Genomic DNA, 25290 nt, shown 5'->3' with positions numbered 1-25290 from the left:
CAACAGATTCTAGACAATGCCCCGCCAAAACTTGACCTACTGGTAGACGTTCCTCAAGACTTTATTCATTTAGCTTGTCTGTGGAGCTAAAAATAGCGTAGTCTAATATGTTTAAAATATGTTTACAAGCAGAAATCGAGCAAGGAAAATGATACGGGAAGGTGGACACCATTGTTTTAAGACCATTGTCGCTGTTTCAGTTTTCAGGTATCCACAACAACAGATCTATTCGGATATAGGTTCGTTCTATCAAAAATAAAAAAACTTGATGCTCTGGGGTTTTTTCATTGGTGAATAATAAAGTAAATGAATGTCATCCCATCACACTTTACTGAACATCAGCACAGCTGTGAGCAGTTCCCATGCCCTGATATTTATTACCACAGCACTGCCTATTCTGGTGTTTCTAGACTGACTCAGACCTGAGACCTTTATGTCATTACACATTAAACATGTTCATACAGAAGGGCAATCTTCTCATAAGCCCTACGCAGTGGAAAACATTTATTACCCAAAGCCATGCTTCTGAGACTCTAAGGTGAACAGATGTAGCCATGAGGTAGATGAGTGTTGACTCATGTGAGTGGCCTGTAATATCACCTTCTGCTTAACACCTGAAAATCAGTCCAGCTTCTGTCTTCAATGGCTTTTCTTTTTGGCATTCCCCTGGTTGGCTACTATCTGGACAAGAATATACAAGCACGGTGGCTGAAAAGCATTTTCTGACCTACATTTAAGAATGTAAAGATGGGGGATTTCAATTTTAAACCACCCAACAGATTTGAAACAGCGAAAATATAAAAACTCAAGAATATTAACACATGTCAACAGTTCTGTTATTATCTTGCAGTGCTCCCTCAAATTTGGTGTTCCTATTCTGATTGTCATCTTATCAGTGTGTGCAAAGTTTGATCCAGATGGGACTTTGTATTCAGGAGATATAGAGGCCTGAATATGTGCCCGTTGGCTTGTGTAAGAACAAAAATTATTTTGACAAGATATTTGTCAGGAGGGAAGATTATTCAGAAAATGCCACTTCCATTTCTTCCTTTAGCTTTAGGTCCTAGAGGATGATATGTGTCATTATATTAACCTGGGTGGCGGCTGAAATTTAAAAACAGTGCATACTGTATATCCACTTTGCCTGTCCCCAAACCTCACACCTTTACCCGAGACAGTGTTGTTATGGTGCTGGTGTTTTTGGTTCTGTTAGTGGGGCAAAAATGACATGTTTTACATGTAATATGGAAATACTAAGGAAGAAAAATAAATAACCTAAAAGATGGAAATAATGTTCTGATCATCAGTTATGATGCGCGCACACACACACACACACACACACACACACACACATGCAATCACTACACAAAACAAAATCTTATTTTGCTTAAAATTCATTATATTTTTATATTGAGCAGCAGTGGTCCTCGCACATACCGTAACATTAACCAATTTGATCAGTTTCAAATGTAATGTACAAATTATTCTTCTAAAAAGCACCATTTTCATATACATTTCACATATTTAAACCTATTACATTCTTAATGCTGGATTATCACTATAAACACAAAAAACAACACCATAAGAGGATAAAATGAAACCTTCCATTTACAGTACGCCAAAATGTGTCTGATGAAGTTGGTGGAGGGGATTTAATAATCATCTTTGGTCAAAAAAATGATGTATATAAATATATATATATACAGTATATATGATATGATTCAAAATGAACATCCCAGCTATCAAAGTATGAAATACAAACAATAACACATTACCCACCACAGAGAACCTAGATGGAGTACCCTTATCCTGAAAAGATTTACAGTACAATTTAACTACATATCTCCAAAAAATATGACATTTGACTGAATTCTGCTAATCTCATTTTTATCCATGATAGATTATTTAATCTATTTACATTATCTAGTTTAAACAGTTATCAAATCAGCATGTAAAACACAAATACGTCTGTTTCTCTTTTCATGCAAAACAGATCTTTCCTGTCTCAGTTGGCAGGAAAGATCAGACTTGGTCAGAACAAACCGTAAACTGCACCAGACTTTACGCCACTAATGAAAAGTGGATACATGAGACTATTGTCTGTCGGAGGATGAGCGCTGTTCACAATAGTCACGGAAATCCAATGACATAATTCTATGAATCTTGAAACCTCTTTTTTACTTGCTAAGGGATTTTCATTGTTTAAGGGTTTCATTGCACTTACAGTAAATCGGCCACTGGGCATTTCACCCGAGTAGAAGACTTTCTTTACATCACATGAAAGATAACATCATCCCTTGTGCCTTGTGGCTATTTGAAGATTATTAAGGTTATGAATTGACAAATTATAACAGCTGCTCCCGAGAATGTATTGTAGCTTTGCTGCAACCTCAAAAATAAAAGAAGGCAGAATGAAAAGAAAGTGTCCTGAAGAAATGCACACAATGGTGCATGACCAGTAAAAACCACATTGTTCTTGTGCGTGTCAAGTAAAAACAGTATTGCTGATGTGTACCCTTTAAATGGTGGCACTTTAAATGCACATAAATAGTTTTCCGCACATCTTGACTGGCCAACATCTGTAGTTCATGTGTATTCAAACGCTGAGGATAAACGGCAACAGTCCACTCACAGTTCCACTGAGATGGAACACAAAGAAAGACGCCTTTGTTCCCTTTCGCTGGAGATTTATTATAGAGATGAGACAAGAGAGACCAATTCCTTCTGCGCTTCTTCATCCTTTAGAGAAAGCAAAAGCTATTCAGTTGTGGGAAAGAATTACAATGCCAAGACAAACTAGAGAAGAGACAGCAGTTATATCAAAGGTGTGTGAATCATCTGAATGAGAAAAGCACCTCTTTAGTCACGACGCTCATCGCTGAGGCGGCGTCGCACATCTGACGGGCTTGAGTCCTCTGACCCATGTCTTTGTAACACTGACAAGAGAAAAGTGATGCATGGGGTTATATTTCCTTATAGTAAAACATTACCATGTGCTTTGATCCTCTGTGTTCTTTAGGGAGGTGTTGGCTCTGTTCCAAAACCTAGCAAGCTGACTTGATAGGCAGCACTTTAACATATTACAGGAGCACTCAGGATGCTTTTTAGGCTTTTTGATCAATTCTATTTGGAACCAAAGCAATCCCATAATGCACTGCTACATGCTGAGGAATAGGGATGTTCCGGTGCAGTGTTTTTTTTTTATACGGTAGTATAGCAATGCAGATGTAGATTAATGTTCATTTGAACACGTACATCTGCCTTGTGTCTCTCTCCTAAATGAATTAGTGTTTTGAACGACTCGGACAAGATAATGAATTGGTAGGGATGTAACAATATTATCGATATCGTGCTACTGCAATTGCACATTTGTCTCAATATTATCATGGTCACATCACTTTATGAAACGAAAGGTATTCCAGGCCTAACACAGAGAATGTTCGAAAAAATTATAAATGTTATAATTGTCAAGGTCTATCTGGTGCAATTATTTTATAAAAGAGGTTTTAAGGTCACTAGACTCATACTATAACTCATATCTCTAAGCTACAGTAATGTGTAGAGGATAAGTAAAATAGGATGCTTTTGGACATTTTTATGGTAGCCATGACAACCCTAATGTACGGTATATTCGTCAACTATTTGGGACTGATCTCTTCTGCCTGTGAAATGCAACATAAGAAAGTAAGCAAATAAATATACAGTCATATATCCGAGACCCTTCAAAGCCGCTTTAAGTCATAGATTTTGACTTCTTATGCTTAACGTGGTCAACTCGTCAAAAAACAAGTTGAGCGTATTACTTAGTATTTCTGTGCTCGATGCACTCCCCCAGCGATCGTACAGGTTTTGGAAAGTTTTTTTTGTCAACTACCCATATGCGTTAGATGGACCTGATAAGAATATCACTAGATTTTGAAACAGATTCTATATCACACCCAAATCACTTTTTTCATTATTTGTATCAAATATTAACAGTGTAATTAAAATGCTAGGTTGTTTCACCACTGGGTTGGGTCAAATAGGTGAAACATGGTTGGGTTTGTGCAAATTTTACCCAACAATAAGTTAAAGCAACCCAGCATTTTTGGAGCATAAGATCGCAAAACAACAATTGTTACCTTGACTAAAAACACGTAGTTGTATTTGGAGTATTTGGGACTGATCTCTTCTGCCTGTGAAATGCAACATAAGAAAGTAAGCAAATAAATATACAGTCATATATCCGAGACCCTTCAAAGCCGCTTTAAGTCATAGATTCTGACTTCTTATGCTTAACGTGGTCAACATGTCAAAAAACGAGTTGAGCGTATTACTTAGTATTTCTGTACTCGATGCACTCCCCCAGCGATCGTACAGGTTTTGGAAAGATTTTTTTTTGAACATATAAAACTGTTTAGTAACAACTTTTCTTATTGGACAATTCTCCCGGAAAACTACGTGACACACCCAGAGCAGGAGAAGTAGCATGATCAGATGGTCACTTTCACTTGTAAGCAGGAGAGAGAGGGAGCATGCGTTCGCGAAGTTCAGGTGTTTGTTTGTTCACTGCATTTGGGTGATGAATGTTATATATAACGGTGGATATAACGCTGGATTTGGAGATTGTTTGAAACTGATATATGGTCCCAGCGCTAAAAGATGCCAGACATGCGGTAAGTGAAACTGATGTCTGTGTTTTGTTGACAATGGGTTGCGTACGTGCCTCGGTTCAGCCTACCCCTCCCCCCTGCATGGGCCGTATGTTTTCGGAAAACAATCGGAAAGCTGTATCTATATTTTATAAATGTGTTCTAACTTAATACTCTTCGAAGAATGAAATACTATACTATAGGTACTCGAGATTAATAGGAGATTGGTTGAAACCCTTTGTGTTACGCCCGCTTTAAGGTAAAATCCGCCAAAACACGATGACTACAGACCGGTGCGAGAAACCTCCACACATGGCTGTTTATGTAACAAGGTTTTTTTGAATTTCAGGTGTAATAAATATCTGTACGTAGACTACTGAAAAACACACCTGTCTCGAAAAGGCATCACTCCGTGTCCCAGCCAAGAGTCTCCAGCACATTCCTCAACACTTTGCGTGTTCCATGAGATATTTAACAATTATCATTGCAGGTCGTAAACCTCCACCCTATAATCAGGGCGGTAAATAACACCTCCGACATTTACAAGCTTTTCACAATCACACGAAAGATAAACGCTGCGGATTCACTGTAGAATAAACTAATCAAAGGTATACGTGCATCTGTCCTACATTCACAAAAGCTGTGACAGCATATACACACAACATATCAATTTATCAAGCTGGTTTATATAAAGGTGCGTCATTCAGCGCGTGAATAAGAACAGATTGAGGGTTGAGTTTCTTTCAAAATAAAAAATTGAACGAGCATATTAAAGATAAAGTTTAAAGAAACACTCTGTATTTCTCTCCTGCTCCCTGTCTAGATCTTGTATAACGCTGCAGAATGTTTGTAAGACAGCAGCGCAGCTGTTTGGAGAGTTGTCTCGGCAGGGCACAACAAGTCTACGCACAGGCCCTTTAAATATGAATGATGGTTGCGATTCAAAGGCTATGAGAATTTCAAAAAGACAGCATAAAAACATCAAATGCAGGAACGCACGTTAAGCTCTTTATAATTCAACGTGGCTTGTTATTTAAACAGACCCCCAAGACACAACCCTGCGCAGACCGATCTCTTCAAGACCGTGAACGTCACAAACACTTAAAAAGTGTTTATATATATACAGTATATGTACCAATTAAGTGTAAATGTATTATTTATTTTTATTTTGTACCTTAAGGAAGTTCTGCAGGGCATCCTGAACCGTTGCACTTGGCGGCTCTCCAAACAAAGTGGCAGCGATTTTCCTCTCGATCCATGTACACTGTGCCACCTGCACATGCCACATGCTTATCGTGAGTGTAAAGTTTGCTCAATGAATTTCCACTCATTCATCATCGTTGTATTATGAACTTAAAAATTCATTTTTATAGAGATAAGAAACAATTAGTAACCTATTTTCCATTGTATTCTGTAGAATAACACAGACGTTTGGAAGGATCTGTAGGTGAACTGTCTCTTAAACTTTGCTAATTTGAATGAACTCTCGAACGCTAGTGCTGAATGTTCTCTCACTTACGGCATAACACCAGCGACCCAACAGGTAATATGATAAAGGATCCTCGGGTTTCAGCTCAATCGCTTTATCAAGATGATCCTTGAGAGAAAGTGCAAGAGAGAGACAGAGAACGTGAGACAAAGATCATTTATTATGTAAATTGTCTTTTGCTGATCTGTACTACTAAGATTCCTCAAATATTTCTGCAAAACTTGTAGCGATACTGTATATGCAAACCCACCCCATACGTCGGTTCACCTTTTCTCGCTCTTGCGCTGTTACCTGCAAGAGTTCTGCAGGTGTGTGTGCCGTTTGCAAAAGATAAATGCTACGTGTATCAGAGACAATCTGCTCTTATGAAATGTGCACGTGTGTGTGTTTGTGTGTGTGGTACCCTCATTCTATTTCCTCTGATAAGAGACCCTATGTTTTACAGAAGCCTGGCGCTTCACTTCACATCAACATTCAATCATTTAGACCTCAGGCTGAGATTATCTCAGCACTGTTAAATCATTCCCAGGCTTTAAAACAACTGCATGTGAAGTATTCCAAGGTTCACATCTTTCAGACAATTATTAACTACTGTACCAAATTGTCTCTTTTCTTTTCAAAGCTTAAAATTAAACTTGACTGTATTAAAATGAATACCCACCTTAAAAAGATAGCCATTTTTTATTTTATTCTGGATAGATTCATATTCTGACAGGAGTCCACAGAGTATAGCATACCTATGAAGTGAGAGACAGAAAATATATATTACCAACATGCAAATTATAATTTAACATGCTTGTCTATGTTCTAATGGCAAGATAGTTTTATGCATTAAAAACAATCATTTATGCACTAAAATGTCTGCCAAACAAGCTCAAATGATCTAAAAAAAATTAGAAATGAAGAGCATTTATTTCCCATACGTTACTTCCGTCCAATCAGATGAAAGCAACAACCAAATATCCCCTCAAGGATATTAATACCAATAATATTTGACCTTTTCTGGACAGCTTTTAAAGTGATACTTCTCCCAAAAATGAAAATTCTGTCATCATTTACCTCTAGTTGTTCCAGATCTGTATAAATTTCTTTGTTCTGATGAACACAGAGAAAGATATTTGGAAGAATGCTTATAACCAGACAGATGTTGCCCCCGATTGACTACCATAGTAGGAAAAAAATACAATTGTACAGTCAAAAGTGCCCAAGAACTGTTTGCTGTCATACATTCTTCAAAATGTCTTCTTTTGTGTTCAACAGAACAAAAAAAATGATCAAGTCATTTTTCCTACAATGGGATTCAACCAACAAGATCTGTTTGGTAATAAGCAATTTTCCAAATATCTTTCGCTGTGTTCATAAGAACAAGAAATGTATAGAGATTTGGAACAACTCTTTATACATTTTGTGTGAAGGTTAGGGGATAGAAAGGTTTGTGTGAAGGTTAGGGGATAGAATATACAGTTTGTACCGTATAAAAGTCATACCTATGGAAAGTCCCCATAAAGCATAAAACCCCCACATGTGTGTGTGTGCAGTATGAGTGTTTGTAGCTTTCCGGGGGCTTATAGGTGATCAAAGCTTTTCCACCATCGCCATGTAAATCCTGCGGGTGCTCACGGTGAAACAATGCAGCCAGGTACAAAAAACACCTTTTATGTGTACAATCAGGGGTGAAGAGGTTAAATGACTGTCACGGGTGGTGGGAGGGTGCTCTGTTTCTCTGTGTGCGATAGGGTGACATGCCTGTAGCTATAAGGATTCAACCTAAACAAGCCGAACAAGTCAGAGAGAAATGAAATACCACAACAGCCCGTGTTTCTTGAAGGAAGGACTTACTGTACTACTGCACTGGCTCTATCCAAAATGGCCCACACACGGCTGATTCATGTGTGGCCTGCAAAAACAGACCGCAACTCCATAACAAACCATAGGACATTTACAAACTCACAGCACTGTATAAACGTCTGCAAATAAACCAGTGTGGTTTGTCACTTCACATGCCGGTCAGACAGTCTCTTCGTCTAAGTGGAAGTTTCAAGTCAAAATACGCTGCAATGTGGACCAGTCCAGACGAAATGCCCTCGGTCAGGAGTCTGCTGTAAAACTATTTACGGAATATCATTAGTTTGGCTGTTCTTTGACAGAGGGTGACTGAAAATGAACATTGCATCACCTCATTTAGAAGTTGGATTTCTGAGCTTGGCAGCGCTGCAGGACAGACAGTCTAAAAACAGTTTTCAACTGATTTCTCCCAAGGCAAACAAACACTCGGGCAGGCTTTGGCAATTTTACCATCTGGCTACTGTGAATCAATGGAGCAGATGAGGACAGAATTACACTGAGGTCTGCACCTCAAAGATGAAATGAACAACCTTGACCAGGCTTATGAAGTTTGCAGTGCGATCTTTGTAAGCAAAGGCGAGAATAACTTAATGCAATTGTCAAAAACCTTTTTTTAAAGGTGCAGTGCGTAATTTTTTGGAGGAGCTATTGCACAGGAATGCAATGTAACATAGATAACTATGTCTTCATAGGTGTACTAAAGCCTGACATAATAAAACATTACTTTTTATTATTTTAGAATTTAGAGCTATTTTTATCTACATACACCGCGGGTCCCCTAACATGGTATTCGCCATGTTGTTTCTACAGTAGCCCTAAACAGACAAACGTGTTTTGAAAATACATTATCTTCTTCGGACAACAATGCCATCACATTTTTGCTTCTTTGCCGGTGTCAGCCTCTGCAGTACTTCGGAAGGGAGGGGTGGAGTTAGCCGTTGGTTGCAATTCGCAACCTCACCACTAGATGCCGCTAAATTTCTTACCCTGGACCTTTAAAAGGGCCCCTTTTTGCAATGCTTAATCATTCTGATCTATATTTGAAGTGCACTGCCTACCTAGACCTGGTGCACTAGTGTGCCACCAACCTATTTTAGTCATCACAGGTGTACACTTAACGTGTGTAGGCTATGCAGAAACAAAATTATTTTCCTTAGTATCATGTCATTCTATCATAAACTTGCTACACAATATCTTTGGAAAAAATAGTATCATATGTGAGTGGCTTGATAATGAAGCGTAAATGTGCTCAAGCCTGCAAAAGCTTTCCAAACAAACAACGAGTCAGTTGATACGCTGCTTTTATAGCCAAATGTCAATGTAGGTAGTAATTCAGTACAATTGGGAACAGAAGTAGTCTAGTCGAAACAGCCAAAACGAAGCAAACAAAGAATAAGAACGTAAAAGCGGCAGTGCACAGACATCCGTGATTGGGAATCTTATCCAAAATCCTCTCAACGTGTCCCAAAATGGGAGTATGAGGGCAATACAAAAAGAGACATACATGCAGAGATTACAAATAAGATTGTGCAGGTGGGGAGAAGGTTGCTCAATGTTCCTCCGGCTAATTCTTTCCTCCTCCTTTCACAGATTGGTTTCTGCAATGTTTTCATTCATAACTGTCATGTTCTGGCAATGCCCAGAGGCCTGTATATTTAACCACACTAAAGCAATGGAAGCTGGTGGCAGAACATCTTCTGACTGACTGAACACATCACGCACCTGACACATCACACTGTTTCAGGAATCTGGGGTTTCCCTCCACAGTGGTATGTTGGGTAAACATCCCGAATAATGAAAAGCATCAACGGTAGACGCCACGGTGTGATTGTGTCTGAAAATGTTCTGTACTTTATCAAAGCAATAACAGCGGAAAAACAATGTGCAATTTTGTGTTGCCCAGCAGACATGAAAAAAGATGTCGAGCATCATGATAAAGATTTAAGGGCGACATGACATTTCATTAATGAAGCAAAGGGTTAACTTATGCTTTTTTGCTAAATCTACTTTCAATTAATAGGAAATTTAATGATGAATTCGAGTCGGTGTCGAGAAATCTGGCCAGCAAGCAAACGTTATTTATAAAGCACTTCACAACCACCGAAGTGGACCAAAGTGCTGTATGGAAGTCAAAACTTAAACAAACAGAGACATAAATACATCACATAAGCTAAAACAAATAAAATGTCAACCTCATGTTTTAAAAGCAAAGGAGAAGTGGTGAGTGTTCAAAAGTGAATTTAATGAAGAAAGCGAAGAAGACTGTCTAATAGTTCCACAATTTAGGGGCATTCACAGAAACAGCACGGCCCCCTCTCAGCTTACGTTACGGGCAGGAAATCTGACGTTTAGTTACACATGATATGCCAACAGTGTTAAACCAAACAAGCAGATGTTTGTCACTCCATTAAAGTAATGCTTCATGCTCAGAACAGGTTGGGGAAGTTTTCACAGCTTCAGGCAGTTTCCAGGTATTTTTTTATTTTTTTGTGAAACTTCTGTGAAGTTTATTCTATCTGCAAATGTGTATGCGAGAGAGAATGATAGACGAAGAGAAAAACACACTGTAGAAGACGAAGAGATTGTACAAGAAAAACTACCGTCCTTTCAATGTGTTGAAATATTATATAGACTAGACATACACACAAACAGACACACGATCACACACACTCACATACCACACTGAAGGAAAAGAAAAGAAAAAAACGGCAGAACACTAAAAGCAGCGGCTGCCAGAACATTATATAAGTTTAATCAGTATTTTTCTCTTGGGCTTCAGAAATCCCCTGAGCAACTAGCCACAAACAAAGAGGTCTAAGAGTCAACCTGCTCGACAGAGAGCGGATTGCTTTCACCTCTTCGCTCAGAACAGAAAGTTCTCTCGACACCTTGGGCTGAACATCCAGTCTCGCTGACAGCGGCTGCCATTGCCATTCATGGTCAAACAACTGCTCTGTGCCGCCGGAATAGACGGGTAGTGTTCGACTAATACAGATTAAGAGAAACCTGAAACTCAGACAATCTGTACGTGGCGCACAAAGCCCAAAGAGACGCAAGTGAATCGAGACATAAGACCCATTTTCAACAAGAACGAAAACTATAACAATAACGTCCACAACAACGGACGATTACATAACGTTTATTCAAAGCTCAGATGGTACAATTTCACATTTTCAATGCGCAAGCACTTCAAATTTAAACTGATTTTGATTGGCTGTCAATGTTTGATCATTTATGAGCTTTAAAAATTTGCTAGAGAAATGCAGACGGAATAGTTCCTCTGTGTTTTTACACTTGCGGTGTGCAGTCCACAAAAAAAAAAACGTTCTTAATTATTGATATAGAATGTTTTTTGGTGTGAACAGGAATACAATTTGCTGCAGCATTGCCTTATAATCAATTTTCAGACAACATTCAACAACTTGAAAGCTGAAATTCATTCGTCTTGCCTCTCTATCGCCATCTTTGTTTGAAACATTCAATTTCAAGTTACTTTACATGCATACTTTTATGTTTCCTAAAGGTACATGACAAAACTGACTCAAGAAAACAGCTCAAATAAAAAATATTATAATATACGATTCCCAACGTGAACCAGGGTAAGTAGACAGAAAAGTTTGGTTCTACTTTAAAAAAATGGTTAAGATCAAAAGTCATCTTACTATAGTGTCGTGTGTGGTTGTCTTTTAAAAGCCCACCCAGGTGGTACAGCTAGGGGCCATCCTTCAATGTATGACTAAAATGAGTTTCCAGCCTGTGAATCATTATCTTTCACAATTGAGCATTAGATAAGAGACATTGCAGTGAGGACAGGGCCGAATTTTATCAGAGTTGAAGGTCAAATCTTCAATGAAAACCAACTTTAACAGCCCGGATATATGATTGATAAGAGGAGCCAGTACAGTTAATCCTGCTCTCTGTCAGCGGAACGGAAACGCATTGCACAGGGATTTTCACAGGCATTCGCACAGGCAAAAAATAGACACATGGATCGACTGCTTTCATTTAGTCACATTACGACAATACAAACGTGCTTCTAAACACAAAATCACAAAAATGTACTTAATTATTTATATCCAGAACACTGTAAAAAAAAACTTAAAAAATTGAATTAAACAGCTTCATTATTTTTTTGAGTTTAAAAAGTTAATATTGAACTAATATAATTAAAGCTTAATGGACTCATAGAGCTAATTTAATTTAAAGGGATAGTTTACCCCAAAATGTCATCATTTACTCACCCGCATGTTATTTCATACCTGTTTAAATTCCTTTGTTCTGATGAACAGAGAAACATATTTGGAAAATTTTTAGCAATTTTCACTTCTGTGACATTACTGACCACCAGGGTAGGGAAAATTAAATGGTAGTCAAGGTGCCCCAGTTGTTTCCTAGATTCTTCAAAATATCTCATTTTGTGTTTTTTTCCTACTAAGGTAGTGGATGACCAGAACTGAAGTTGAATTACTTCCAAATCTCTTTTTTTGTGTTTGCTGAACAAAGAAATGTATACAGGTTTGAAACAACCCGAGGGTGAGTAAATGATGACAGAACTTTTTGGGTGAACTATCCCTTTAACTAAAGCTGTTTAAGTTTTTAAATTGTTGTTTTTTACAGTTTATTACACCAAGGTAAGGTGCTTAAAAGGTTCTTGACAGTAATGCCATAAAATAACCATTTTTGGTTCCACAAAGAACCATTCAGCCAAATGTTTTATAGAAAAAACATTTCTATATGGCCATATTTACATATTTATATTTTTCTTCACCTGACGAAAAAAAGATTGAACGAGATAAGAGCTCTCAACGACGTTCCCTAAGCCAAAAAAACAGAACCTTCTTTCAGTTTAAGGCACTTTTTCGTTTCCCTTGCACACAAAATCAACTGAAATTCAGTGTTTTAACAATAAATATAACAACTTTCTTCAAACACTAAACTTAAATTCCAAATCTGTATTATGTCAAAACTATAACATTTTCCCTTTGGTCCATAAATAGAAAGTCTTAAAAACTACAGCTTACAACATTTTTTAAATAATTTTTGAATCCAAAGTCTGAAAGCAAACATTCACAAACATCAGAAATTCGAGATTTACCACAAAAATAAAAAGAGTCATTTGAGTTAAAAACGGCACTGAGATACAAAAACAAATTTTAGTGTCACAATGTTACATTACAAGAAAATATCACTTTCCAAACATCTCACCCTAACTATATCAACTATAAAAATCGACTGCACTGAATTCTCAAAACTTTTGAATACCTTGAAAAGTTGAAACATGCCTTTGCGTCTGATGAACATGTATTAGTAAAGAAACAAACAAAAAAACGAAGCAATTAAGCAGGCATGTGTATTTACATGTTAGCTTGGGGCTGTCTTTGCACGTGTTTACATTCCTGGGGTGTGGTGATGCTATCACAAGTTTTTTGGAGACGAGTGAGTATATACAGCAGTGCAGCAGGCCAGAAGAAAACCTCCGGTGCAGGAGACCCACACACACACATCCACCCACATACACACACACAAACACACACCTTCACAGATGTCCAGGTGGTAAACAGCTACAAATAGGCATGTGGATCCAGATCATTGAATAAGGTTTGATGAGGGTGACTCTGATGTAAGAGTATTTTCCTTTTACAATCGTCAGACACTTCTTATCCAAAGCAACTTAAAGCGTGCATTTAAGTAATACATTTGATCAATACTGTATGTGTGTTCCCTGTGATTCGAACCCATAACTTCTGTGCTGCTGCTGTACACAAACTCACCACTGATGACTTTCCGCACTCAGTGGATTGATGGAAATTGCCTCCTCGCCAATCTTCTTACCTGAAAAGAATTAAGAAACATGATACTGTAGCGACATCCAAAATGTTTGTTTTGCAGAAGAGGTGATTGCATGTCTGCTCACAAATGAGAAAACACTTCCTCTGCTAGTAATACGAGTTCCTTCAGGGCCCCTGGAGGTGTAAAGAAGACATCGCTTGTCTGTTTCCGAAGTCTTTGACATCTGCCGTCAGAGAACTGACTGGAGATCAGCGATTAAAGGCGCATTAGTGAAGAAGCATCGGGAGCGGAACTGGTTGATCCTGTCCCACCAAAAACACAGAGACTGCTGCTATTGTGTTGCACTTAATTGGCGAGGACTCACATCTCAATCTCGCTTCCGAACAAAACGAAAGAAAGAGACGGAGTGTACGGACACAATAAAAGCTAAATACAGGGCACGCAGACGTTCATGATCGGAGAATACGAAGGTAGCACAATAGGAATAAATTCTGATTAAGACATTTCGTTTTTTTTGTCAGAATCTCTCAGTACATCTTAACCAACAACATTTTACCATTTCAACTTTTTCCAAATCTTTATTTTATGTCAAATTTTTGACCCTTAAACCCACTTCCAAGGCCTATTTGCATAAAACTGCACTGTACTGTATTTGACTTTTTCTGTGTTTTTATTTTCTCCTGTAAATCTTCTTTAAAAAATGATATATCGATTAACATATCTGAAAACCTGCTATTTCTTTGGTTAAAGATAAAGAAAAATCAGTTATTGATAAAGTACATAAACTCAATTTGCAATGGTAAGCTTTTGAAAATGATTTATAATTTACACTGCCAGGTACGATAACAAATGTTTTACCAACTGCGCAAGCTACATCACTTAGTTAAGCCAAGTTTCAGATCGCAGAATTAGGTTCAAGTTTGTTAGTAATCATATTCAGCCACCCCAACAAAAATATTAGAAGTTTTGATGACAAATGCAATGGTTAACCTTATAAATAAATTCAGCAGTAAATTCTCAATTCAGATGCCAGTCAGATTCTCTGTGTGCTAAAACCTTTGATTACCGTTTTCAGCACATCTTTTTTTCTCTGCAAGGTCCACAGCACAATCGTGGGCATCTGCGTAGGCTCTGGACAACCGCCAAAGATACTGGCACTTCTCATTGTACTGTAGGCACATACATGACATGTGTCACTTTATTAAAGGTTGATTTAATATCGATGTGGCAAAAGTCACACACAGCACACACCTCCTCTTTCTTCTCTAGAAGTAAATCCAGGCCCTGTGCTTTCTCTGTTCCGTTACAGCTGTGGAGACAGTCGGCTTTCTGCAGTAGGGATGTGAGATCATCCACCGGCTCCTTCACTGTCCTGTTTAGATCTTCATCGCTTTGCTCTTCATCTGAATCTGTCAGTGCAGTTATATACCTGCAGCACAATGTAGAGAAGACAAAAGCATTGAGTGAGATGAAGAGGACCGCTCTGTTATACGGAGCATGACTTATAAACCGAATCATTTTTGCACACTTTTATGCTCAGTTATATAAATGTACTATTTTATATAATTATTTGGATTTATCATCTTTTATTTCCATATCACGTTTTTGCAATTAATGTTTTTTTTTGTAATGGTGTATTGCACCAATGCACGTTCAGATGCACGTTCCATGCATAAATTAAAATAATATAAAAACATGATCATATTTACTCTCTTACTTTATGTTGATGATATTGTTGTGAATAAACAACAAGTAAACATCATCTCCCCCCCAAAAAGCTTTATTATTTTATTAAACAATTATTACATAAATACTATTAATGTCTCCTTGAGGAAAAGGCAAAAAGCTTTGGGAAAGCTCAGCTCTAATGAAAGAGAAATATCAAAAGCATTCTCGAAAACATATGGTTAATGTCAGGATCACACTTTGCTTTCATCGTGTGTGTTTTTCCTAAACAACAGGAGGTAAAGGAATTCCCTGTACAGGCCAGGCACAAATTAGGTAATCCACGTCCGGACCTAACAAGGTGTTTTCACAGGAAGGTCAAACGGATGCAGCCGGTAACTGATAGACATTTTAAAAATATTCCACGTGCAAAACATACACAAAGTACATGTGCAGCGAGCCAATCTATTGTTAATCGGGGCTGGCGCGTTCAGACACCTGAAGGCTCTTATGTAAAAACACCCTAAGTGTTGTTTATTTCACTCGCTGCGCGGCACGCAATACCTGCCCAGCTTTTACAGCCTTCGAAAAAAAGTCCCGTTTCAATAACTCCAAGTATGTACTAACAACCAGAGCTCTCATCAGCCGAGAGGAGTGTGTAAAAACTCGGCATTAATTACAGGCTAAAGCATAAATGAAAGACTTGAATGAGAAAAGTGAAGACTTAAAAGGCTTCCATTAAGAGCTGGCAAGGACTGCATGTGCGTCATCTGCGGTTTGTACGTTTGAGTCTTCCAGCGATACTTCTGGAGGGATGTGTTGGAGCTGGAACCTCCGAGGGCACTTAAATGCTATATACACAGAGGTCGGTCCACAGTCAGAGATCACCTACAGCCCCAGAAACCACAGAACGTCCGTGTATGAGCTTCTAACTCTTCTGGTATGTTTTTGATTTCTGGTCATTTTTTTGAGTCATTTTGGCATTTCTGATTGGCAGTGATGTGCAGCCGTATCTTTCCCACATATGCATTCTGCTAAACACATGCATTTTTCTCCTACATAGGGCATGTGTTGAATCAAAGCCCAAAACTTGGGTTAAGTTAGGTAATAACGGCATAAAAAGAGTCCAGGGACTTGTTCATAAACTACGTAAAAACACTGATAATGCATAAAGTATATATTATATGCAGTCTGCAATTCAGAATATGATTCAAACCTTGCCATAAACAAACAGATGTAGGATAATATTTGTGTTTCTGCACTCTCTCGAGCTCACAAATCGAAAAGGACAACCTGTGACTATAACTCATTTGCACCAAAGGTCACATTTCCATGCTTTCATCGTCCAAATGCTGAAATTCTTGGCGTATATGAGAAACGATCTATACTGCCCAGCCCTCGTCTGCACTTGTGGATCGGAGGACACAACCGCACCCAGGAAAAAGCGGGAATCTTCCGCAGGGATTATTCCAATGGGAATCTTTTATCTGTGTCTTTGTGTGCCACTCGGAGCAGAAGTGTAAGTTTAAGAGCGTGCGGTTTGTTTGAGAGCACATGTCTTAATCTGTCCTCAGCAAAGATCAACAACTGTCAAGTATCTGGCTGTGGGCTCGGATCTCAACCATCCAACTCGGCAACTGCAGTGAAAGGAAGACTAACAAACATCATTAACACAAAGCTTTGGCTTTGCGATGCGCCACCGCTTCTGTTTATGTTTGTGAGGCAATGACAACCATATTTCATCACATGTCTATTCATTTGTTGCACAAACAGCGGAAAAACAGGAAAAAACTAAGATGGACTTCGCCATTGCCATTACATTTTGCACTCCAAAAATAAAGAGTATATCATGACAGAATTTTCTATTTTGGGTGAACAATCATTTTAAAGTGAAAACATTGCCGTGCACAGGCCATTGCTTTTGGTTTCCGTGCATTATAATTCACACATCCATTGATCCCCTCACTGTGCAGCTCTTTCTCTCTGTGTAATGACTGAAGAACTTAAAAAAAAAAGAAATCAAAATTAATTGAATGGTTGAAATTCAACTTTAGCCTGGAATTTACAAACAATTTTACAGGATAAAGTGTAAATGGGAGAACAAAAGGAGAACATATTCTTCTTTTTGAGCTCTGTGCTATTGTATATCTGATGTTGTTCTTGTTTATGAAAGACTGAAAGGTAAAACCTTCTAAAGGAGACAAAACAGGCTCTTCGACTTCACGTTTTGGCCAGGACTGTTATGTAATGAGATTCTTGGATATTAAGGCCGCCATAATATATACTGTATATTCTTTTTAACAATACATTTATGTGAGCGTGTTATACGAGTTATATTTGAAGAGCTCTTTTCCAAAACGCTATAAATCTATTTGAATAGTTTTCATGAAAATTACATTTTCTTACCTAGACCCATACATTTTGTTAATATTCAATTTATCCTGTTAAAATGGTCTGTTGGCTGAGTCTGAACATGTTAAACAATGATTGTTAAATAAAACAACAATATTGTCGATTATAAATTCAACTTTTATTTTCTTTCAAAACACTACAAATCCATCAATTTAAAAAAAAAAATGTTTTTTTCTTTTTTAAACCAAACAAACAAGCGAACATGAAACAAATGACATCAGGGACACATACTATAAATTAAAATAAAAATCAAATAAATGCAAATGCATGAAATAAATTACAGCCAAATAAAATAAATAGTAACAAACTAAATAGTAAAATAAAATAAATATTTTAAATTTCATGTTTCAATATTTTCCACCACATACAATAAATAATTTAGAAAATGACACATACAAATACCACTAACGAGCAAATTCTGATTGGTCGAGAGGACATATCGCATTTAGGCTAAAAACAGGTTTGGGATTTATAGCGTTTAGGAAAGAAACTGATTCTTGCAGTAAATTTTAAACAAGTAAATATAGCGATTTGACATGAAACATTGATGGAGAAGTGAATAGGTTAAGTACACAGCAAAATGGCATCACAAACTCTTTTTTTTTTGGCATTTATTGCGTTTTGGAAAAGAGCTCTTCATTTGCAGTGCAGAAGAAACAAAATAAAAGAATTCCTCAGCAAGACCCTCGAGTTTTGTTTTGGAAAAAACACCACACAAAGTAAGTCTTCAAACAGAACAGATTAAACTCCAGCCTCTAGTGTTTAAAATGCATGACAAATCGCAGGCCCTTTCAAACTGAGAGCTGTTCGGGTGAAACGCGGTTTCTATCCCAACAGTCACGGGCTGTGCACACATTCAAATTACTTCATCAAGAAAAGCCCCTGGAGTTTGGACCCACTAAATAAAACCTGTCCTGTTCCCTCTCCCAACCCCCAGAGGTCACAGCTTCAACGTACCAACGTTTTAAAGCTTTTATTAAGCATTATTTGGAAGGGGGAAAAATTATTCTAACAAGAAAACTCTGGATGTGCATCTAGACAACTGACACTGATTGAAAGATTGTAAAGCATGCATTATTTGGGAAAATGAGGACTTAATATAAAAGATTATCCTCGGAGGCCGTGCGCATTGATACGTCACGCCTCGATGAGTCTGCACACATTTTCTTCGATACACAATAATGTGGCATCTCTGCCTTTAAAAACAATTCCTACTGTAAATAGCACCACTGTACAGTCTGACAAATAAACGTCACGGTCCATCTAGCGGAACAGAGCTCCTCGCTAGTGTTCTTTATTTATTAAAAAAAGCATCTATTCATTTCTCTCCTCCATGCATGAACGATATGACCTGTCTGCCTCTATATAAACAATAACCATTTTCATGTACATCACACATAATAAATGGTATCGTTTAAAAACATGCAAGTGTTAACATCCTTTAGCAACTAAGGCGAGCCGTGACGTGACTGCCCTCCGCCGCTGTGGGAGCGCTGACAAAAATTGCAAGTTTCTGCACGGTGCGGGAAAAATTAGGCAGCAGTCACGCTTTCAGATAGATCGCTCGGTGCTTTAAAAAGGGATGGAAAGGAGGAAACTGTTTTGACAGCTGAATGGTCCTTTGAACCCAGAGGGGCTTTGGGCCCAAACTACACATGCTCTTGAATCAACATTAAACTCTAAAATGCTGCATCGTGATGTTAAAACACATCCTGACAGCTTGAAGTATAAACACAATAATCGACCGGCACACAAAAGCCAGTCATGGTCTAAAAACAGTGCAAACACACAGAGACAAGCACGAGTTATGAAATCTGATCACGGGCAAGTTTTTACACCTGTACATCTGGAGGAAAAGTGCACAAACCAGTAAAATGCCAAATGATTTTTTGGGAGGTTTTTAAGAGCCGTTAAAGAACAGTAATGCATTAAGGGGCAAAAAAAGTTGTTTTAAATATTTATTAAGACTGGAATGGAATCAAGCAAATAAAATAGCATGCTAATAATATGCATTATATTATTCACTTCAGTTCATGCCTTTGAAATTATTCCATCTGAATAAACAGATGCTTGTGAATGGCCGTCATTACAGCATTATGCTTTTTTGAACTAGGGATTGTACTATGGAAACATCCTGAACCTGTATCTGTTTAGTAAGCATTGTGATTTTCATTAGGAACGAATTTAAAGCCTCAAACTTGTGAACATTGATTTATATTAAGACTTAACGTTTCTGTATTACGGCCCCTGAGGCGCCTTCTAGAGAAAGCAAAATGCTGAACCATGAGCCAAAAAAACAGAGAATGGCCTTTGAACCCAGAGCAGTACGTACATTTGCATATATACAAGAATGTCTTCAATCAAAATGACCTAAAACACACGCACACCAAAAAAACAATCACGTAGGAAAAGCTGCACAAAGTTACGCAATGCTAAAAAACGAATCACAAAAGTGCTTATTAACAACCTGTCAAAAAGTAACAACAAGTTAAAGATGCTATGAAAAACTATATGTTGTAAATTGCTTCAGGAGCAGAATGAGACTGGAACGGACTTGTAAGTGCTTAATGCCACATTTGGTTAACAATGATATAAATGAATGACTGGATGCAGCGGAGTTCACCTCTTCTATTTGGATGAGACATGACTTTAACCGCACGAGAGGCAGAGACAGCATTTTCATCAAAACAATTAGATGCTCCAAAGCCTTCTATTCACAAATCTCATTAAAAAATGTGGCGCCATTCTTAGTACGTCACTAAATGTATCCGGTTTAAAGCCGTATGCCAGATATTCAGGTTGTGCTAAATCCTCTCTGACTAATTCAGTTCTTCCAAGCACGCATGCACGTTTAATAAGAACTGGATTTAGCTGTTTTGATAAGCTTTTATTTTTGGAAAAGTGAAAACTCTTCAATATCCTTCATCACAATTCAAAGTGCAACTTAATCAATACACTTAACCTAACTCTTAAAATCATTCACATGTGTTATTTAGTCATTTCTGCTTTCATATATTACACAGTAAAATACTGCCAAATTGCTATTATTTAATGAACCAATTTTTTTTTTCAAATAAACATGTCAATGCACACTTGATTTGAAACTCACCCTCCTTCACTCTCTGCATCTTCTGAGCTTTGTCCTTCAATCCTCGCTGTGACACCCGCCCTTTTCCTTCTGGTGGGAGTTCTATGAAGGGGACTGACCCGGCGAGCACCAACATCCTCCCCACTCGGACCCCTCAGCTGAACTCTCACATTGTCTTGTAGGTGTGGAAGCGCTTCCTTCAGGGCTCGCACCTCTTCTTTAAGCTCAGACACACAATGGATCAGAGCGCCCAGCCGATCCAGCACTTCTGACTCACCTGTTTGTAGCCCAAAACGACCATCTACATGATCCACATGACTGCTCAGCTGAGGGACTCTGCCTCCACCAGCTCCAACTCTGCGGAAGCAGACGACAGCCAGACTGATACCTGCAGCTCCTGCCAGAACCCCTAAAGCCAGAGCCCTGCTGTCTGCTTGAGCCATAGTCAACAACTGCAAAGACAAGACCATAGTTCCATATTAGTTAAAAATGAGTCCTAGTTTTCATCATGGTCTATTGTTATACTCTATTCTATTTCAGATAAAGACATAAAAACAGCATGTCAAACACATACACTCTCAATCAGATGGCCTTATATTGGAGCAGCTCCTGGGTTAGAATAAGTTGAAATATATCGACCAGATTTTGTCATTGAAGGACTTGGAATTAAATGCAGAACAGTCCAAATGATCGTACAAGACACCTTTAAACATTATTGAACAAAACGGTGTTAGCAAGAAATTATAAAATATTAAAGTAGTCCTAACTATCCACATGCAATGTAATTGCTTTAACATGGCAATCAACAAGCTGAACTGAAGAGAAACATTAATCAAGGTCAAACTCAAAAGCCTGGCCATAAAACGTCCCTGGGTTACTAATTTGTAAAATGATAAAGAGAAGCCAAGCACACTATTGACAATAACAGTGATTTTAAAAACCACTATTCCACGCATATTGCAAATAATTCAGCACCTGTTTAAAGTGGCGCCTTAAGAGCAACTATGATTACAAACTGTTTACCCGTACATTTGTATTTTAAGTGTTATTCACTGATAAAAAGAGAAAACACAAAATATACAATATTGTACATGAATTTGACTGATAGCATCCTTTATTTAATATTTTTATTTATTTCTAAATAAAAAGGAATATAATAGGAAATATTCTATGAAGACATTTTTCGAACATTTCTTGAGATTTTATACACATTCCTGAATTCTCGGTATCAATAATTCGGCGTGTCTCACTTTAAATGTTTAATACTGTTTTATACACCAAATGTAAATGTAACAACTGTTATTCATACTGTGAAATGCCTACAGTAACTATATATATTTTTTATTTCATCGAGTTAGCAATCCTGTTCAGAAGATCTTTAGACTTTTTATAGAAAACCTCTTTTAACACAATCACGAGCGTAATCATTTTACTTACAATATCCCAGTTAAGTGTCAACTTATTTTCACTTGACAGCAGATATGAACACACAACAAAATTATCATCATATTCAACACAAAATTACCATCATGTATAACAGCTCAAACGAAAACCAGAAAAGATACAAAAACATTTTCGGCCAGCCCGGTGTCCATTGAGACACAACATACGTGTCAAAGTACAAAACTGCAACAGTAATTAACGTTACAGTAATAAACTGTCAAGGATTTCATGCAAGACCTGCCTTAATACACACGCAGGAGCGGAGGGCAGCACTGTAAAGTGAACGACCTCCATCAGGAACAATATAATAATGTCATAAATTAACAACTGTCCAATTAAAACGTTAAATAAATTAGGAATTTAAAAAAATGAGCTCTTACCTGCACTGATCTCTCTTGGGCGCAGCGGTGCGTCTGGAAAAACAGTCCGTGTGTCTCGAGCGCTCGATAATAAAGGTTCCGACTTGAGTCGGAAAAAATAGTGTCAACAAAATATGCTTGCCTTCACGCTACAATGGTTTAATCATTATCAAATAAAACGTTGAAAGAAACAAATTCTGTATTTTTATGATAAATCAAATTAAAATAATATTTTTGCCTATATTGAAAAAGACGTATTGCAATGCTGTTATCTGCAGGGGCGTAAATCCCGGAGGGGACAGAAGGGACACGTCCCCCTCCATCCGAGGGATGTCCCCCCCTCAAATCAATTAAACTCTCATTCTCTATCGTCATAAACTATAAACTATCTCTATTACCTAAACTAATTGTGTAATTAGAAGAAAATACAAACTCAAACTCAAGTTTAGAAACTGTTGAGTTCCCCCTCCCTTGCCTCTCACAGTGGTTTGGCCCACTGCCCCGTTCATCTCACCTGCGCATTGCGCAACACATACAAATCAGGTATGCGGCTCAGTTCATCAGTGTTTGTTGACCTCCAGTAAGAAGGCTATTTTATTCACTTTAAATGAAGTGATTCTTCTTAATGTATTTGATCCTGATTCATTAATAAATTAGTTGTTTCAATAAATGCTGATTACCGATGTATTTTTCCATGAATCTGCTATTTTAGCGATTAAAACGTTACTTAGCTAGCAAACGTTAGCCAGTTACATAGGACGTCACACACTGCAATTTACACGCCGAAGCAGTTTCTCATGCATTGTTATATTTTCGGCGACCTGGCATGATGTGAACATTAACGGCCACAATTAGCCACCGATCCTTACCATTCAGGTCCCTTGACACGCACAGCCGCGAACATACCGGTTACAGTTTTGTGACGTTGGCACTATATCTACCGTCCACTAAAGGTGCACAGCTTTCATTCAGTTGGAGAAGGTTGTTTTCTCAGCATCTACTTTGTGCTGTTTGTGCGCGGCGGATAAGATAAACTTTCAGTTTAAACATTAAACATTGTCAGACAATGTTGCAGTATAAATCAGGATGACAAGTGTTTAAAAAGTGACTCATTGTTAACAAGTAGTATCATGAGTAGGCCTAGTGTTTTTATATTTGTTTCCTGTCCTCACAACAGAGACAAAAAATATATAAATGGAAAAAAGCTTTTTTGTTCACTTGTATTGCAGTATGTGACAGTTCAGTTCAGTTATAATATGACTGCAAGTCTGCATGATGATCCTATGAACCTAATGCATATTGTCGATTTGTGTCGTAGTTAGTACTATTTTGACTGTATTATTTGTGTCCCCTTCAAAAATTGCTCTTGAGAAAGTATGTGTATTGTCCCCACTACTGTTACATGAGATTTACGCCCATGGTTATCTGACAGTAATCAGAAACAGAATCAGAAGAGATATATTGCAAAGTGTGCTTGCACACAAAAGGAATTTTCTTTGGTGTTGGAAGCTTCTAGTACAGACATTCACAAAGACAATTCAATATAATAACATGGGCCTAATTTGACATTGGAAAGCAACAACTGTATTAAATTGAATTAATTCAATTGTATTGCATGTGTCAAGCGGGGCCATCAGATATTACCATATCTTAGTAATATTTGAGAAGTTACAATATACAAATAACTTAAAGCAAAGAGACAAAGTTCATTTGAATTAATCATTAATAGTCAATAAGAGAACAGTTTTGTATGTCTGCTGTAATAGCATTGAACTGCATTATAATAAAAAGGATTCAAGAAAGTGGATTGGAGTCTACAATTGAGTTAAGTTGAATACCAGTTATCATGAACTTAAACCGTATTCATTATTTCCATCATGTACTGTACAGTACCCAGTCTATCTTCGAAAAAATGCTTAATATTAATTAGTAATTCCCAAAATAAGATAAACTAAAAATGTGAAACTATGAAGACATGTTGGATAAAGTGTTAGAAACTTACTACTCTGTCAGATCTGTGGCCTTCACAGTTGTGGATCTTCCAGCTCTAGTCTGTTTCTCTCTAGTCTGTAAACAGACGTATCTGATCAACCTTGAACTGTTAAAGCGGTTTCAGCTGCTCTGATAGGCTTCTTGCTTCTTTGGATGTTTACGTCACTTTAAAAAATCTATAACGTACAATGTAATGCCAACGCAAGCATAAAAATGAACTGTGATAAGCACATCATTTTTTTTAAAGAAGTGTCAAGGTGCATCAGAATTAAACTTGAATTTAAAAATGTATATTATCTACCATATATTCACTGATTTCTGAAGCAAAAGTTTGCGTAACTTTGGAAAGGTCGGTTGGGCTGTAAATCATGACGTTTAACAAATAAGTTATGGTTATGTAGTACTTGTTAGCGTGACGAAATAGACATTGAGTCACTTCGAGTACTTATGAGTTAAAGTTGTACATATGAAATAACCTGTTTTATATAAAGGTTAAAAGTGTTTTTCGCATAAAGGTTAAATGTGTTTATTCCTTGTGCATGTAGCTCAGTTGTCTGAAGTGATGAAAGAACCAAC

At 37.6% G+C, this 25290-nt stretch overlaps 1 protein-coding gene across 8 annotated transcripts; it reads right to left on the bottom strand.

Moving 5' to 3' along the window:
- Positions 1 to 1378: 1378 nt before the first annotated feature.
- LOC130431397 (regulator of microtubule dynamics protein 2) lies at positions 1379 to 24816 on the bottom strand. 8 transcript variants are annotated; one of them, XM_056760401.1, is made up of 13 exons: positions 24725 to 24774; positions 22744 to 22825; positions 21495 to 21623; positions 20942 to 21372; positions 15007 to 15184; positions 14822 to 14924; positions 13737 to 13797; positions 6782 to 6857; positions 6151 to 6228; positions 5806 to 5904; positions 4122 to 4175; positions 2856 to 2936; positions 1379 to 2739 (listed from the first exon to the last, which is right to left on the bottom strand). In XM_056760401.1, the coding sequence occupies exons 4-13, from the start codon at positions 21361 to 21363 to the stop codon at positions 2692 to 2694; spliced, it is 1200 nt and encodes a 399-aa protein (XP_056616379.1). In that variant the 5' UTR covers positions 21364 to 21372; positions 21495 to 21623; positions 22744 to 22825; positions 24725 to 24774; the 3' UTR covers positions 1379 to 2691. The 8 variants fall into 8 exon arrangements, 7 of the variants coding, with proteins under 7 accessions (XP_056616379.1, XP_056616381.1, XP_056616375.1 ...); XM_056760403.1 differs by lacking the exon at positions 21495 to 21623 and having other exon boundaries at positions 24725 to 24796; XM_056760397.1 differs by lacking the exons at positions 21495 to 21623; positions 24725 to 24774 and adding an exon at positions 23592 to 24705.
- Between the last annotated feature and the right edge of the window lie 474 nt (positions 24817 to 25290).

The sequence above is a fragment of the Triplophysa dalaica genome, chromosome 11 (assembly GCF_015846415.1).
Source record: "Triplophysa dalaica isolate WHDGS20190420 chromosome 11, ASM1584641v1, whole genome shotgun sequence".
Lineage (NCBI taxonomy): Eukaryota > Metazoa > Chordata > Actinopteri > Cypriniformes > Nemacheilidae > Triplophysa > Triplophysa dalaica.
Note: the sequence above shows the minus strand (reverse complement) of the source record. Positions and strands in the feature narration are given on the sequence as shown.